The sequence below is a fragment of the Pimephales promelas genome, chromosome 13 (genome assembly GCF_988280905.1).
Source record: "Pimephales promelas chromosome 13, fPimPro1.hap1.1, whole genome shotgun sequence".
Classification (NCBI taxonomy): domain Eukaryota; kingdom Metazoa; phylum Chordata; class Actinopteri; order Cypriniformes; family Leuciscidae; genus Pimephales; species Pimephales promelas.
This window is the reverse complement of record NC_142781.1, coordinates 18,023,613-18,042,684: the sequence shown is the minus strand read 5'-3', so window position 1 is coordinate 18,042,684 and position 19,072 is coordinate 18,023,613. Positions and strand designations below refer to the sequence as shown.

The following is a 19,072-nucleotide window of genomic DNA, read 5'->3' as shown; positions in this document are numbered from 1 at the left end:
TAATCATCGACTTTGTCTTTGTTATGCTCGCATTGCCTGCATAGTTAAACTAGATGACGGCACAAACACGGAATGTAGCCTACCTATTTCATGTATATTAGTGACGGTTCGCATAGCTCAAACTACAGAGAGAGAGAGAGAGAGAGAGAGAGAGAGAGAGAGAGAGAGAGAGAGAGAGAGAGAGAGAGAGAGAGAGAGAGAGAGAGAGAGAGAGAGAGAGACATCTGTGACAACTCATCTGTGGTTTCGCTGTTTCAGGTTTTTGTCTGTGACTAGCTATGTCAGTTCTATGTTTCTTCATAACGTATTATTTTGTTATTTGAAAGGTGAATTCTTTCTATTTGTTGCCTTTTCTGTTGATTGGATTGAATATTAAAAACCTATTGGAGCTACGACTATGAAATTCAACGGATATTTGAGGCTGCGTATCGGGGAGGCAGTGGATTTAAAACCAACAACTTTTTCAACTCGCCACACCTTTCATAAGAAAACTCAACTGGATCCTTACATAGTTGTTAAAGTAGATAATCTTAAATTTGGACAAACCGCCACAAAGTCGAAAACCAACAAGCCGACTTTCGATGATGAATTCTGCCCATACATCTCGAATGGCAAAGAGCTGGAACTGGCTGTTTTCAGTAACACCTCTATAGGATACGACGATTTTGTCGCAAATTACAGAATCCAGCTTGACGAACTGATAGTGCCATCAAACACAAGACAAACTTTTGAAGGATGGGTGAGTTTTCACTGTGTATATGAATAACAGAATCGTTCCTTAACTATAGGCTATATAACAACAAGTATAGGTGTGGTAACTTGGTATAAAAAACACAAGAGAGAGGAAGAATAGGAGTACACTATTATCATGCTAATGTAGGGCAGACATGTTGACATGATCATCACCATAATTTACAGTTTGAAGATATATATATATATATATATATATATATATATATTTAAATTGATAGACATATTGATTGATATACAATTGTAACATGAAAAATCACCTTTATCGATGTAAATGATGAAACATCGTTTGAGCAGGTGTTGCTATGGTTACTCGCTTCCTAGCATGCGATTTTATCCATCGTTGTGAATCTTGATACTGAAAGAGATAGTTCAAAAGTGAAAATCATGTCATCATTTACTCGTCTCATCCTCAAGTTGTTCCAAAACAAGTTTGTAGAATGTTGTAACCAAATAGTTGATGGGCCCCATTGACTTCCATAGTTGGAAAAAATACTAGGCTATGTAAGTCAATGTTTGGCTATCCACATTCTTTTGTGTTAAGCAGAAGGAAGAAATTCATACGGGTTGGAAAAAACTTGAGTGAGTAAATGATGAAAGGATTTTCATTTTTTGGTGAACTATTTTTTTTTTTTTTTTTTTTTTACTTTTGATATTAATACTTTGATATAATTAATTAATAATGCAAAGTAAGAGAGATGTGGAACACAAAGCTCCATTTTCTCTGTAGTTTTAGTCTTTCCTGACTGCAGGGCTTTCAGTGTTCTTTTCAGAGGGTCTGTGCATTAACTAGGTCGTGTTGCACATGTTGCACCCATGGTTGCACCCCACCATGCATCACGGAAACTCTCAGAGCGTCACCTTCTCTTACGTCTATTGGGTGATGTGTGGTTTGACATACTCGTGTCTGCCTTTCCTTTAGTCCAAATGATAAAATGTGGTCAAATGAGCCCTTGCAGTTGTTTTTCTCGTTGTGAAATCTGATTATGATGGGGTTTTTTTGTGGGTGTTTAATGTAATTTTTTCAAGGTTACAAATTTGACATAGAACATGAAATCATTATTTTCAGTAGGCCTATGTACAGTATTTGCTTTAGGCTTCATTTGGACGGTATATTTATTTTAATGGTCCACTTTAGACATTCTACTACGTAACTCTGCAACTACATGTCAACTTATTCTACTTTACTGAACTGTAAAACCTAACTCTAGCAGTATGCTTATACTCAAATGTTAATTTAAATCTAGTTGCAAAGTTACATATAATATCTAAAGTGGACCATCAAAAAATTGTAACCTACTGTAAAATCATCTTCATGTCCTAACTTTTACGGATCATTTTAAAATAACCATTTTGACAATATAAACTCTTAAAAACAAAGGTTTTTTATCGGGATTGATGGTTCCATGAAGAACCTGTAACATCCATGGAACCTTTACGTTCTTTAAAAGGTTCTTTAGTGGAAAAAATATTTAAATGTTCTTCTCACTAAGAAAAAATAATTCCTCAGTTCACTGAAAGGTTCTTTTTGAGGGAAAAAAAACTTATGGAACTTTTATTTTGAAGAGTTTAGGTTGCAGAAAATGTGCAGGTTATTTTGCAAATGTGGTTTTATCACTTAGTGTTTGCGGGGGATGCGCTTTCAAACTCGCATACCACCAGTGCAGACATGCTGCTCAACCAAACTAGCCAGATTCCTCTCTTTGACCCATATAAACCTCCCATATGTTCGAAGTCAAGCTTTCCACGTGCACTTGCAATAGCATTCATCAGAACTCAAGTTGACATTTTGTAATGATTTGATTTCTGTTCGGCTGGGTGTTTTTTTTGTTTTGTTTTTTTTTTCAAGCCAGCGGCCAAACATAACTGAGTTGGTGGTTGGTTCAACCTCTGCTTTGGCTTCACACTTCACACTTCTTAGCTTAGTGTTTGTTAATCTTTGCTTTTATGCAGCTTCCTGGCAACTTAGATAATGTGTATGTAATATGGAAAACGATGTGCGTTGCTGAGTTTGTCTCTTTACATTTTATACTTTTTAAATACTTTTAAAGTGTCATGGGTCAATGTTTAAAACCTTCCTATCCCTAAACACTTGTTGTGCTTCATGGTGCGTGCCATGGATTTAACTCCCTGAACCAGCTAGTCCTGCTTTCCTCGTCTTGCCTCGCATTACAGGAATTCCTCCCACTTCGCAGGGCAAGCTAAATGATAGGAAGCGAGAGAATGACTTAGATGGAAAGATCGAATGACTGAGATTGTGATAGCAGTTCAGTGTGGAGAGAGAGAGAGAGAGTTTAGTTTGTTTTTGCAACTGCTAAACATTGAACGCAAATGTTATGAAGCTCTAGGGTATTAAATTTGATATAAAAGTGATATTTTATCATAGTGTCAGCACTTACAGTAGTTTTTAGTGTGCTTTTAAAATGTGATATATTGTATCTCACCGGTTATCTCTTCTTTCAGGTGAATCTGGAACCAGAGGGAAGAGTGTATGTATCCATCTCTCTCACTGGCTCCTTTACAGATGGTTAGCTGTTTTCATTAACTATAAATATGTGTAATATTTTAAATATAAATCTTGGTAACACACTTTAGTGTAGGGTCCAATTCTCTTGAATTGCCTCAACTTTTCTCTCAATAAACACCTAATTATGGCTTATTAATAGTTTGCGAGGTAGTTGTTAAGTTTATGTATTGAGTAGGGATAGAATATGGTCATGTAGAATAAGGCATTAATACGTGCTTTATAAGTATAATAAACAGCCAATGTCCTACTAATATGCATGCTAATAAGCAAAATTGAACCCTAAACTAAAGTGTTACCTAAATCTTTATTATTTTTATATAAAAATCAATTATTGATGTGTAATTATAATATAAAGTGTTTGTTTATATGTATGTCTGTGACAAATCTGCCATGAACATTTACAGTAGACATTGATTTAAGCTATAAATGTGTGCTGTTTTTCTCTAAGACTGATGAAAAAAATATTTTACCATTTTATGTCTTTTAATAAAAATGTTGTTATATTTTTGTCTTTAAAACATAGTATTCAATCTCTTTTTTAAGTTTTATTCTAAAAAAAAATGTCAGCGTCATAACCAGCTTTTCATAATTCTCTGTATTTTCATGTGTACTTATCCTCAACAGTCACTTTAAAAAAATATATTTTCATGATTTGTAATCACAACAATTTTTCTTTTGTCAAATCAACTTATATAATTTCTGTAGATCAGATAACATAATATTTTGAGTTTCTGGTGATTAAATCAATCTCCTTCATTGTAACTCAATTTTTCCATTTCAATGAACTTAAAATTTTAAGGCAACCAGGTAACTTAATTATTAAGTTAAACCAACAATATTTTTTACAGTGTAGTTTTAAATTTACAATGAATTTTGTTGGCATTTTAATTGTGCTGACCGAGTGTTGCCATCAATTTCAGATGAAGCTGTGAATGGATTGAGACCCCATAAAAAACTTACAAGAGAGGGGCAAAAAGCTTTAAAGAAAAGAAAGGTCCACCAAGTCTACGGTCATAAGTTTATGGCAACCTTCCTTCCTCAGCCTACTTTTTGCTGCCATTGCAAAAACTTCATTTGGTGAGACTTACAGTACATAGAAAACACACCTTCATGCACATATAATTAATGTATGGTATGCCATGTGGTTATAAAAATATAATCTTTTCCCAGGGGTGTTATTGGAAAGCAAGGTTATCAATGTCAAGGTGTGTATGGTTACTTTTAGGGGTGTAACGATATATCGTGCCACAATATATCGCAATACAAAAGTGCAAATACATAGTGACGATATGTATTGTGGATAACAACAATTACTGTATGAGAAAAAATTCAAGTTTTCAGAGATGAAGTGTCAGAACTACATTGAACTACTGTATAATATTGATTATAATGTATAATAATGCAATGGGGGAATATTTGTGGGTCCTCATAATGCCAAATGTCTGATGTTACCAGTAAAAAGTGTCCGACATTATTTGAAATATATCTAGTAGTCAGTGAAAGAGTGCAAGCATATTCATCTACAATAACTCAGTAATTTCAGCTTCAGAATCTTGAATATTGTTATTCTGGTGTCACCATTGTGTCCAAGCCTATTCATTTAAACCTACAAAGTACTACCAAATTTTGCATTTTAATCAACAGTACATTTTTTGTTAACCTTACCATATGTCTTGGAGTATCGCAATGATATCGTATCGTGAGTTCAGTATCGTGATATCTATCGAATCGTGACATGAGGGTATCGTTACACCCCTAGTAACTCAAATCAGTGGAATCATAATTTTTTCCATTTGCATACACAAGAGATAGTAACCTTCACTTTTTGCCTTACTACTCTAGTTTGTGCATGTGTGGTCCATAAGAGGTGTCATAACTTGATTGTAAGTGAGTGTCCACGAATGAAGAAAGATTTAAATGAGGTAAGAGAGTGAGTGAGTGAGTGTGTGCGTGCATGTGTGTGAATGGATACATTTGACATGCCTATTACTCTGTGTACAGGGCCAAAGGCAGGGCTTCAGCGTCAACTTACCCCACCAGTTTAGAGAACACAACTACAAAGTTCCCACATACTGTAACCACTGCGGATCTCTCCTGTACGGCCTGATCAAACAGGGTCTCCATTGCAAGAGTAAGCACATATTTACTCATCTTATTGGAATACATGTGAACACGGCTGCTTTGTAGTCAAAGATTGTTGTTGTCATCTGTGTGGTGTGGATTTGTTCAGTCTGCAAGATGAACATCCACAAACGCTGTGAACAAAATGTTGCACCCAACTGTGGAGTGAACAGTTCAGAACTGGCCAGGAAATTGTCAGAGATCGGAGTGCTCAACACACTCTCCAAACGAAAGGTATCTTCATAAGAGCCATCTCAAATGTCAATAACATTTGCTTTGGTTATGCACATTTATTGTCTTTGTGAGATATTCCCTCAAGTGTATGTACATTGAGTACATTTCTCCGTAGAGTTCTCCGCACATGTCAGGAATAAAGGGTCAGAGCTCCATTAAAAGCATGCCAACATCATTTGAGGAGCAAGAGGACGAGACTGTTAAAGTTGGTCTGGAAGACTTTAGTTTCTTGCAAGTGCTGGGAAAAGGCAGCTTTGGCAAGGTATTGCACATGCAACTGTGCCTCATTACCAAGATTACATTCCCTTGCATTTGATAATTATCTTAAGAACGTGTGTGTATGTGTGCATCTGTAGGTGATGTTGGCTCGTCTAAAAACTGACCACAGGGTCTTTGCTGTGAAAATGCTGAAGAAGGATGTCATACTGCAAGACGATGATGTCGAGGCAACCATGATTGAGAAGAGAGTGCTGACTCTAGCCCACCAACATCCATTTCTCACACAGCTCTACTACTGCTTTCAGACTGCGGTAAGGGCGCTAATAGCATCTCATATGATGCATAGAGATAAAATAATGACAATAAATTTATTGTAACAGATTTGATCAATCCCATATTCCATACATAAGGCTTACCCTTGAATTACCCTGAATTATACATTACGTTCCATCGTGTTTTAGGGTAAAGGAAATGTCTGTGAACTTAACAGATAATGTCCTCACATAAAATTACCAGTATCATTACAGTGTACATTGAACTCTGATAGAGGAATGTTTGATTCTTTGTTATAAAAATTCATTCATAAGACAATAGAAGAATCTAGAAATGCTTTCGGGAAACCAGAGTAAATGCTGTAATCGCCTCAGGGGTGAATTCTGTTCAGTGTATGATTTGTTGAAATGTTATCAGGTAAATAATCTGTAATATGAGCCTAGAAGAAATCACACTAGACTTTGCAGTAGAGGTTAACTTATGTCATCATGATCACGGTCCACACATTGACAAGTGTCGTTGAATGTAGACACTCCATTTCCCTCAGGCCTCTCTCAATCAGGAAACACCAGGAAAGGGTTTTTGGCAAAACCCCTTGACATCATATCAAAATAATTGTTTACGTTCCTGAAATACTTTTGTTTTATCTTCAGTCTCCTGAAACTTCATGAGAATATTTCCTGAGGTTAAAAATCTGACAGCTTAATAGCAGTTGGTCCATTAAACGCTATCAAATGCTTCTAAATCTTGATATACAGCCCATATGATTACTGCTCTTTCTGAGAGCATGATTTTAAATAAAAGCCACCCAAAAGCCCATATTTAGAAATAATCTAAATGAGCGAGGACAGTTGCAATACCCAATGTAAACAGTAGATGGAGCGTCTTGGTTAGTAATGGTATTCACTTCCTGCTCTCCATACCGAAAACCGTAACAGGAAGTGGTGCAAGTTTTTTGTTGACTTGCACCTTTTGTCCTTCTTTTACTGTGTAGAATTTTATCATACCATTGATAAATTAATAAAAAGTGACAGTAAAGACATTTATACACTTTTGAACAGTTGTGTATATTAAATAAATGTTTTATAATTGCAATAGATGTGTAAAATATAATATATAAATTGTTACTTATAGTCATTTTTACATTAATAGCATCAATGTGTTATAGAACGCAAGTTCAAATATTGTACATATTTCAGTTTTTCATGTTTATTAATGCTGGAGAGGTAATAGAATTAATATATTGAATATACTCATTTGTATTTGACTCTTTTATACTCTATAACATGTTTTTCCACATTATTTTTCTCTGTATTTGCTAACCTGTGCTCTTCATTTCCCAGGATCGGTTATTCTTTGTCATGGAGTTTGTGAATGGTGGTGACCTCATGTTCCACATCCAGAAGTGCAGGCGTTTTGATGAGCCACGAGCACAGTTTTATGCTGCGGAGATCATTTTGGCCCTGAAGTTCCTTCACTCCAAAGGCATCATTTACAGGTGAGGAATACTGTGGATCATGTTAATGTCACACAGTTTCTCTCATTATGTTATCCCTTCTTTGCTACATTATTTTTGAGCTAGCTGTCCAAGTTAGCTTATCTTTCCTCACGTTTTTAAAGTACAAAACATGCGATTCCTTCGTTGGAAGGAAAGAATATTTTAAATTCATTATGTTCATGTGAAATTACTGTATATTTTCACTCCCCAGTGCAACTGCCTTTCAGTTGTTTGCTTTATCATGGTGTGATCAGTCTACGCATGTCCTGACACATTTCGTCAGTTTTACAAACAGTCTCCGCCCTAGACTTAGTCTTCCTATTCCTTGTCGGAACATTATGCTCTTCCTGGCTATAATCACATGACCTTTGTCTACCTGAATAAGCTTTCCGATCACCCTTGTAATAGAGCCAAGCCAAGCCCAAATATAAATAGATCTGGTAAACTGCTTTCCCATTCAAATGAGGCTTGCAGCATTTACAAGCTACCCCGTGGGAGTCTTTTCTGGAATTCCAGTGAACTTTTCTGACCCCCTGTCGTCTTTACAATCATATGGGCCTCTTTATGGCCACTCTCACCTTTCCTTTTGATTTTATTGGGCTTTAAAGCAAATTATTTTAGTGTAATTATATTGTTTCTGTGAAGTGAAGCTTATGGAGAGAAGGGTAGAGTCCTGGGAAAGATGGTAAGAGGACTAGTGGGACATTTTGAGTGTGGACTTGAGCTGATGTCACAGGCCTGCCTGGCATGTAATGGAGCTATTATTACATAAGCTGTTTACTCAGAAAGACAGAGAGAGCAAGGGAGGGGGAGTGAGATCGAGGCATGTGCACTGCTCAGGTTTTATCACATGAATCTTTTTCTGTTACAAAGTGCAATATAGCATAACATGCATTATTCTGAATAAATATTAAAAATCCCATCACAATATTTCAGCATTGGGTTTGAAGGGCCGCCTGTAACACACCTTTTATAAAACCAGCAATACAATGTTTCGTTGACCTCTGTGTCATCAAGCTGTTCCTCTCCACTTCACCTTGCTTAACCCTGATCTTATATTAGATGTTGCTGTAATGCTGTGTAATCTGGCTCTGCTCTAATCCGAGGACTAGACTTATTCAAAAAGAATGGAAAGTGCATGAAGTAAATGAAGAGTTCGTTACTGACTTTAGTGTTTTAGTCTTACTTCAGCCTGTTATACCCGGAGGCTTGGATAAAGTGTTTATTGAGCTCTCAAATTGTTCCACTGTTGCTGAATTATATCTGGTTTCCAAAAGGGCATCAGAAATGACACACTTTCCTTTGTTGTTTTATTCTTTTTAAATTAAATGATAAACTTTTTTTTATCAGATTGCAAGAGTCTTGGGTTGTTTTACATAGAGAGGAAAGCATTCGGTTACGTCAATGATGGTTAAGCAGATGAGAGATTTGCCCATTTTGCTGGCTCTGCAGTAGTTCTGCCTGTTCTCCAGCTGCAGATTCGGGCTGTGGCTGATGGCCAGGCTGGTGAGTTTGGCATGCTGTTACAGTATTTTTGCCAGTGCCAGCCCTCTAAAACTGTGAGCGTGAGTCTCTGCATGTCTCTGTGTTTGTTCACTTGGCATGAAGTAAAAGAAGTTAAGAAATCTTTGTCTTTCTCTTTTCCATGTGTGTGTAATACCTGATTCATAACACTTGAGAATAACATTGTATACATTTGGAAAGAAACATGTAGACACAAGGTTTCAGAAACACACAGTGTTTTAATGTTTTATGGGCATTTTCCATAGACATAATGATTTTTTATACTGTACAAACTAAATGTTTTAACACCTTAACTAACCCTGCCCCTAAACCTCCCATCACAGTAAACTTTCTGCATTTTTACATTTTCTATACTCAATCGTTCAAGAGAATGATTCACACAGAAATGCTCCTGTTTCATGAATGTTACCCTGACTGAATGAAGTAATGGGAGATGGAACGTGTAACTAATCAGCAGAACCAAAGGGATCCATTCGCAGCATTAATTAGAATGGTCAAGATAGGCAGGGTCAAACCGAACAGAGAAGGCAAGGCAGAGACAAACCTGGTAGACAGGAAAAAGATCAAGGCAGGCAGAGAGAATCAGAGTCCAGTAAACAGCCCAGGGTCAGGGCTGGCAGAAAAGGGTCAGCAATAATAAACAATACAAAGGTCAAACACAGGAAACAAAATCGGGAAAATACCGCTCCGAAATGATATCCAAAGTCAAGACTTCACACTGGTGTGGTGCGTCAAAGAACGTATATTGACAAGAAGTGAAAGCTAATGGAATGTTCCATTGCAACACCAGCGCCCTACGCATCTGCCATTTTGGGGTGAAAGCGACTCGGCAGTCCTATTATACATATATTTAGTCCAGTACAGAGGTAATTTTTAGGTTGAAATAATTAGGTGATTATTTTAACTCACAACAGTTAACGTTATAGCAAAGTATAGTTATATAAGTTGTATAAATAGTTATAGAAGTTGCTGCTTAACCAAGGTTTCCCCCCACATAACTTGAGACAGGGAAGTTCAAGGATTTTATCTATTATATTACTCTCCACATTAGTGTGAAAGGTAAGAATAAAGTGATATCAGTTCATAAAGTTATAATAACATTGGACCGTTTCCCAGGAGGTACACATAACGTTACATACAAAAATAAGTTATCAATGAAATAAATAAATTCAGCAAATAAATGTTGTACTAAAATGTAAATGTTGGACAATAGGCTTAAATATATAAAAGCAATAGAATAGCTTTACAGTAAACTGTTATACTATCTTATATTAATGATGGTTAAAGCAAGACTATGTAAACAAAAAAAACACAGCCACTGTCCAAAGTGGCAATTAAAGTTATAGGAAACGGACACAGCGCATCAAGGATCATCATGTTTGTAGGATGATCCAGGGATTAAAACGTACAAAATATATTTCAGTCCTAGTGGAGTTGGTAAAAATGTGTAAAGTTACATACAATGTAAATACTCACTAATGCAAGAAAAAAACTGTTATCTGTGCTGTTGTCCAGTAACTCCAGTTGGAATTTTCACTCCAAAATGGCGGCCGCGTAACCGAAGCGCCACCTAGTGGCTGTTACCAAAAAAGCATCAGAGTTTCGCCTCTTGTTCTTCTATACTCTTTGGGTGCGTGGAAGTGGTTTCTATGTGTGCGTGTGAATGAGATACAGGTGTGTGTAATCAGTGCAGTGTAGGTGTAAGGTGTAATCAGTTCAGGGAGGTGCATGATGGGACATGAATTGCAAGTTAACCCAGGAAGCGCGTGGCTAATCGTGACAGAACAACACGTTGTTGTAAAACAATCGATTCTTTGTTGTTTACTGAGTAATGCGGCACAGTCATGCACTTTTAACAACATGTAAAGAGGTCACCTCTGAATGTGTTCTCTGGTTCTCTGTTAATTGTTTTCTAATGAAATTAGATCACATTTTCTTTGGAAACCTGTTAATGCAATTCAGATTCCGTCATTCTCTTTTCCACTGGATCAGTATGGCCTTTCCTTCTCTGATGACAGAATGAATGATGCTCCTCATGCTGATTACTCTACACACTTGTGTCAAGCATGCAAGCATTGCAGTACACACTCATTTGTCAGTGCGTTTTGAACGCATTTGAACTCTGTGAATCTCATTTGTTATTCACTATTGAATGTTTGCGATATTTAGTTTGCATTGTTCGTGCTACCACAGGCTGTCTTTCTGCTTGTTATTTATGACTTAAGTGTAGGTACACATAAATTACAGTTGTAATGTGTCTTTCATTCATAAAATTATACAAATCCTTCAGCTGTTTAATAAAATATGTTGGCTATGTAAAGCATTCAATAATGCTTTTTAGCTTTCCATAAGAGCGTATTACTTTTTGCTTCTTTTTAACAGTTAAATCCTTTCAGCAGAATTGCTCAAATTTTGTCTCAAAATAAGTGAAGTGCAGAAAACATCTGTAATTAACCAAAAGTAACAACAAAAGTAAATGATTAATTATTGATATTTAATAATAATAAAAACTTTTACCTTGTTGTCACTTACTTGATGGTTACACCCAGTGCAATTTTACTATTTAGTAATAATTTGAGTTTTGTCATTCTGTTTTAAAGGGACCTGAAACTGGACAATATTCTCCTGGACAGACATGGCCACTGCAAACTGGCAGATTTTGGCATGTGCAAAGAGGATATCTTTAATGGAAAACTTACTAGCACCTTCTGTGGGACTCCAGATTATATTGCACCTGAGGTGAGCATCTCTAAAAGAGGATATATAAGATAATGGTTGATTTGTATGTGTGTTCTCTTCCCATGTAGGTGTGTTTAATGCTGTGTGTCTCTCTCAGATCATCCTGGAGGAGATGTATGGCGTATCAGTGGACTGGTGGGCTCTGGGCGTGCTGCTTTATGAGATGCTTTCGGGACATGCTCCATTTGAAGCGGAGACTGAGGACGAGCTGTTTGAGTGCATCCTCAAAGAAGAGATCATTTATTCATCCTGGCTCAGCAACGAGGCCGAGGACATCCTTAAAGGAGTGAGTCCAGATCTGCAGTCAAAAAAAAAAAAGATTGATAACATTTACATGCACATTCTTAATCTGATAACGCTTAATACGTCGGCAACGTGTGTGGTCATGTAAACTCGTTAAACCTTTTTCCTTTAAAGGTGCAGTGTGTTATTTATAGCGACATCAAGAGGTTCGGTTGCGAGTTGCACTAAGGGCTCAGCCCACTGTTCACTCCTCCTTTTTGAAGAAGCTACGGTGGCTAAAACGGGACAAAAATATCATATCAGAGAATAGCTAGAGTAAGCCAAAAGTGTGTAACATTGTCACTGTTTCTGTACCACAATCCATTATAAACCACATCATGGATAAAGTTTACAAAGCCATCGTCAAGGGTCTTAATATATAATATAATAATAGTAATCAGCTGATTGTCTCACAAACGTAACCAGCACATTTCTCCCCACATAGCAAACTCATAATACAGTGAGGGAGAAGAACCACATGAAACTATGCAGCTATATATTTTTTATAACAGGGATGTAAAAGTTTAGCTGGCTAATATGAGCTGTTACTGTGGCTGAGTCCGTTAAAGCGCAAAGCCTTGTTTAAACTCGACGCGTCCGCATGAGCCCAAAAGTGCGCGTGGTAAAAATGACGTGATTGTAATAATGCGCGCCTCTGCGTCCCCTTGACACCATTTACTACACACAATAGGCTTTTATCTGATTTTGAAAACTCTTCCAAGATCATCTTGTCAACCGCGATCGACGAGTTGGTGATTCCTGTAACACGCTGTTTTACGGTCAAAGACAAGAGTACTAATCAGCTGTCTCACGAATGTAACCAGCACATTTATCTCATAGCACATAGCAAAGCTATAACACAGCGAGGGGGAAAAATTAAGTTAGTAATGAAACAGTCATATTTTACACCACTCACAAGGAAAAGTCACCACTCACAGTGTTTATGGCTAGCATGTAGCTTTCTGCGGCTTCTCTTTCAAGGTAGTGACGAAATGCACTCTGTAGCGCTGTTTGTTCGCGTTCAGCTACTGTCGAAACATGGCGTCACAATATGTCGACCTTTATAATAGGAGTTGCCCCTTTTGATATAAATTGATATATTGTAGATATAATTGTCTCATTCTAAGGTAATAAAAACACTACGGTTTATTAAGTAAGTTCTTTACACACAACTGAAAACATAGTTATGGATGTCATATTGCATTTCTGTTAATAGATACTTAACATTTTACACATTGCACCTTTAACGCCGTAAGGTCATAAACAGCTTAAGAATAAACTGATCGACAGATAGATTTTTGCCCTTTACCCCGATTTCTGCCGGCATGTAAACTCCTTAATCTGCGTTCTGTCGGCTTATTGAAGTGTGCATGAGTGATATGTGAGAGAAATACATCCCTTCATGGCAGATTAAGTTTCACAGTAGGGACGTAAACTCTTGCTTTTTCTTGACCCAAGTATAAAAAAAAATGTGTTCTTATCTCATGCAGCCAAAGGACAAGTGGTACAGTGGCAGAAACTTCAAATACTAGAGGAGAATGTGTCTTTCCCAATGACATTTTGAAATACTGGGGTTTTTTATGCCTTATTTAACGTCACAACTCGCATAATAAACAGTGTAATACATGAATGCTTATGTTTTGACTCACCACCAGGTAGACAATAACCTTTTTTTATGTACATTCTTGTAAACACGGTTACGTACATTGGCGGTTAATATTGATTTGCATTTAAATCAGGAATTTCAGTTATTTCGTCCAGTATGTTTACACGTTAATTGGAATACAATTGGCCTAAGCACATGCTCCAAACAGAGGTGAGATGCATGCACATATTTGATTATCTAGACTGTAGGTCAATCACACAAAGAATTAAAGTCTCAATTAAAGCTTTAATGTAAGCGTACTCAAAGATGCCACTTTTCAAATCCATTGTTTTGTACTACAAGTAAGAGTAAAAGTAAAGAAACTGGTGTAGTAAAAGTCAGATAATTGGACTTTTACTACACCAGTTTCTTTACGTTTACACCAGTTTCTCTACTTTTACTACAGTACTTTTACTTTTAATCTTGACTGGCATCTAAGGCACCTATGTTGTGAAATCTGTGACTTTCCTGGCAGTGACGTCTTATGATTAAACCGCTCTCTTCCTCTTCAATTGTGAAAACATTTCATAAAAATGATTCTCTACTCGAGGCCTTAATGCTGAAACCTGATTCTGTTCCAATCTTCAACAAGCTCTGATTCTTCTTCTCACCAGAATAACCTCAAATCTGGCTTCATTTAAAGAGCTCAGAGTGAACATGTTTCTTGGCTGTTCTGAGGGTCTTGGCCTTTAGTTTCTTTAAGCACCAGTAAAACATGATGAGGCTAATACGGAGCAGAGCAAAGAGCATAGCCTGTGAGCAGACCCCATTGCTGCTGTTTGACCCAAGATGTCACTATCACAGGCTATCCCTGCCCTTTGTGCCCTAAGAAGGGTTTAAGAGCTGTGTCATTGTAGAAGGATTAACATCATGTGACTAAGTAGAGGCCTTCTCGTATTAGTGGAGTAATATAATATCTCCTTTCCAAGGGCTTAAGTCAGTGATCTGATCTATGGTGGGTTGTGGACAGTAAACTTTGCAGACCAGAATGACAGAGACCATTTGGCCAGTGTAAAAAGACAAAGTTATATTTTTCCAGTGAGTCTTTAGTATTTGTACTTGAAACGATGTTCTTGCATTAGATAACAAAATGTCAAACCAAGTGCTGGTAATCTAAAAATGGGAACATCTAAATTAACTGGTTTTATTCAAGTTTACAGTGCTTTTTAACATAACTGAACCAACATATATACAGTAGATTTATTTATAGCAAAAAAACATTATCTGTGAAATCAGGAATAGAAGTCCCACTTTAAAGGGATACTCCACTTTTTTGGGAAATAGGCTCATTTTACCACTCCCTCAGAGTTAAACAGTTGAGTTTTACCGTTTTTGAATGTATTCAGCCAGTTTTCTGATATTTAGAAGAACATCAGTAACCAAACAGTTTCTTTTCTCATTGACTTCCATAGTATATATTTTTTTTCCAACTATGGAAGTCAATGAGACCAGAAACTGTCTGGTTACTGATATTCTTCTAAATATCAGAAAATCGGCTGAATGGATTCGAAAACGGTAAAACTCAACTGTTTAACTCTGGGGGAGTTGTAAAATGAGCCGATTTCCAAAAAAAGTGGAGTATCCCTTTTAGGTAACATTTGTTGCCACTTTTTTTCTTCTTTTTTTACAGTGTGGCATTTATTTGAAAGATTGAGCAAGTGCACTTTTGTGGTCAAAAGCTTAATAATGAAGATTTGTGTTTGCTATCTACCCAGTTACTCACCAGAGACCCAGCGTGTCGGTTAGGCTGCATGGATAGAGATGAAGGGGAAGAGGCCATCACTGCACACCCGTTTTTCACAGGACTGGACTGGGAGAAGCTGAACAGACGAGAGATCACACCACCGTTCACACCTCGAATAGTAAGCCTATACCTCTGCACTTCTACTGTTTAATTCTCTTCTGTGTGTTGTATGCAGACATGGACCAATATTGATTCAGTTATGGACTTTCTTTATATTGAATAATCAGAACCAATTTTTGATTACTAATTTATTTAAATTTACTTCATTTATTTAATTAGACATATTTACCATGAGCTACAATGAGCAATACGTCCACAGCATGTATTGATCTTTGTTCATGTTAATCTCAACATTTACTAATACATTCAAAAGTTTTATCAGTTAACATCAGTTAATGTACTGCAAAATAACATGAACATGTACATTTTATTTAGTAACATTAACAAAGGTTAATAAATACGATAAAAATATATTGATCATAGTTAGCTCATGTTAACCAAGTCTTTGATCGCTAATTTGGATCCACCTCTCCATTCTTTATTCCATTATATTTACAAAAAGGGTTGATAGAATTCATTTTACAATACTTATATTAATATATTTAATTATATATATATGTATATATATACATACTTAAAGTAAACGTTTAAGTAATTTAAGTAAAATTACTTGAGTTACTTTAGCAGTGAAATTCTATTGAGTGCTATTTTTTATAGATGCATCAAATGATGCTATTTATCAGCAGATGTGACATTAAAGAACCAATATCCGATTAATTTGAAAAGTTGGAATAAATGGTGAAAAATAATGTTTTGGTTTTGGTTTGTAGGAGTCTATTGAGGATGTGGCAAATTTCGACCCTGACTTCACCCAAGAGGAACCCTGTCTTACACCCATAGAGGACAGCCTTTTCCCTTTCCACCAGGAAAATTTTAAAGACTTCACTTACACAGCTCCAGAGCTGCGACGGAACCAACATTAGCCAAAGCTTACATTTAGATGGTAATTTCCCATATCAACTCTCTCTAGCGAACTTGTTGTAATACACTCTGTTGACAGACTTGTTGCCTAGACAAAAATATGGACACGTTTCAAAATTTAGAAGAAGGCAATGCAATATGCTCCACACCACCATCCAGACCAAAGAATTATTTGTAATGACAATGTCGAGAAGAAAATTATGTTTTTCTGAAATTAAATTATGCATTTTGAATCTTGCATGTTATTTTTAGAAGTGTGAAAATAACATGCAGCTTTATAGGAAGCATATGAACAGCAAGTTATTGCACTGAACACTTATTGAGTTGTTATTGAGTCATTTTAATGAGTTAATTTATGTATTGTAAAGTATTGCTAACTAAAGTCTGAGTAATAAACTTCAAAATTCCTTTTGTAAAAGATTGTAAAGAACAATTTTGGTTTACCTAAACCACACGTAAGACATATCACCTGTCCAGTATTGAATAATGAATCAGGGGATCTTTGGCTTGGGATAGAAACGTGAAATTTTCATGAGAAAAACAAAAAAAAAAAACATATCCTTTACACCTCAAAGACAAACAAACATGCGGTCATGTCACAGTTCTCTGTTGGCGTGCAAATCCTACATGAATTATTTATTATCCTTATTTATTTGTTCTCACAAGCTCATTCTGTATTTGAAGGAGTGTTAATGCACTTGTAATGCACAATAGTGTTGTACACCGTGATGGGAATGAATGAAATGAAGATACTATTATGAACATCAAAAATTTAGAGTCAGGTCGATTCGACACTGTCAACTCATTAAGTGTGACCACACTTAATGAGTTGGGGGGGGGGGGGGGTATTTTGTTTTTTTTTCCCTTTTGTGAAAATTTGGTTGAAGAAATTGTTTTTTTTTTATTGTTAAAAGTGACTTGGTGAATTACCCAATATGTTTTTTTTTTTACACACTTACCCTAAACCAGTTTAACTGGAAAATCTGTCGCTTTGCCTCTGACACATTTTCTTTGGCATCATCGTCTAGCAGACAATATTAGTGATAGCGAGTTAAATAATGACAAACATGTTTGCACTTCTGAGATAGTGAAGAACATTTGTTGGTCTGCTTGTTTATTGTCCAGCACTTTAATTTGTGGTAATATATATATATATATATATATATATATATATATATGCCAGATTCAAGGAATAATGCAGGTTCACAGGTTAAGATCATCAGTCAACAGCATTTGTGGAATAATGCCTATTGCCAGAGAAAATAATTTAACTTTTACTCATTTTCTGTAAAAAAGAAAACAAGGTTACGGCACTAACAAAGAAAGTGAATGGGGGCATTTTTTTGGAGGACATGTAAAGCTCATACGCCCTATTCACGGCAGCACCATCTTTGATTTTTAATGAGAATGAAAGCGAGGCTGTGAGGGATAGACTTGCATCTCTTCAATGTACTGTTATTTAATGTGTTTTTTTGGATTGTTCTGCTCATGAAACACTGGAAAAATATTTTTCCAAGAAATGTCAGTTGACAAAAAACTCCCGATAATGTAAGCTGTGGAAAATTGTAAGTAATCTAGCCGCTTTATTCAGCTTTTTACAGCGGAAGCCATTGGAAACACACTAAATCTATCCCTCACAGACTCACTTTCATACCTGTCATGGCGCTGCTCTGAATAAGCTCTATAATTTTATAAAAGCACATTAATTATTTTCAAATTTGTGTATTATTTGAGCTGTAAAGTTCTCGTTGAATTTATGATTACGTTGTCATGGCGATAATGTTGTAAAATTGGATATAACTTTACACAGAATAGATAAGATATTATACATTTCTTAGCACTAAAGTCATGTAAACATGTATATCATTTACTTATTGTGGCTCTACTATTGAAACAATGAGTATTTTAACATTTATGGATACTTCCATTGTGTTTTACTTTAACCGATGTGATGGTGTGTAAAATGGTTCGACTTTTTTGTTTTTTGACTCATATTTTGACGTACTGTAGTCAGGTGCTCTGGTGATTTTCCCAGTTTGGCTTATGGTGTTAAACTGCCAAAAACCAGACATGTCTGGCTGGGTGGATGCTTCATGACTCAGACCATTCATTGAGTCAGCATTGCTGAGAAGTTCACTGGGTTCCTAGTAAGAAATGTGCCAATTGTATCGCTGTTTTCTGCAGTCTTCAGTGGAGTTTGGCTGTCCCCTTATCCACCTTCATTTCAAATGCTTAACTATTAAAAACAAACATCTTAGTCAGTTACAGTCACTTGCACATGTCACAAAAGATGATGCAACTGGGAAATAAATGTATTATAACAGTGTTTACAGTGTTATTTTGCAGTAAAAGATGAGCTGATTGCTTTTGATGAAACCTTTCCCAACAGCAACCAGGTGCTGGTAGACTGAAACTTGGTTAATAGCCTACAGCAAATTGTCACACAAGGTTCAATCCTCTCTTTCATATATCCATATTAAAACATGTCACTCTTTACAGTCAGGTGATCTTATCATATATGTTTAAAAATCAGGT

At 36.2% G+C, this 19,072-nt stretch overlaps 1 protein-coding gene across 2 annotated transcripts; it reads left to right on the top strand.

Moving 5' to 3' along the window:
- The first annotated feature begins 202 nt into the window (after window positions 1–202).
- Window positions 203–18,863, top strand: prkchb (protein kinase C, eta, b). Of its 2 annotated transcripts, none has more exons than XM_039693065.2 (14): window positions 203–739; window positions 3,214–3,277; window positions 4,198–4,354; window positions 4,448–4,482; window positions 5,120–5,199; window positions 5,279–5,408; window positions 5,508–5,632; window positions 5,748–5,894; window positions 5,989–6,162; window positions 7,468–7,622; window positions 11,747–11,885; window positions 11,983–12,171; window positions 15,528–15,674; window positions 16,387–18,863. In XM_039693065.2, the coding sequence occupies exons 1-14, from the start codon at window positions 398–400 to the stop codon at window positions 16,537–16,539; spliced, it is 2,037 nt and encodes a 678-aa protein (XP_039548999.2). In that variant the 5' UTR covers window positions 203–397; the 3' UTR covers window positions 16,540–18,863. The 2 variants fall into 2 exon arrangements, with proteins under 2 accessions (XP_039548999.2, XP_039549000.2); XM_039693066.2 differs by having other exon boundaries at window positions 641–739; window positions 3,214–3,239.
- Window positions 18,864–19,072: the final 209 nt, after the last annotated feature.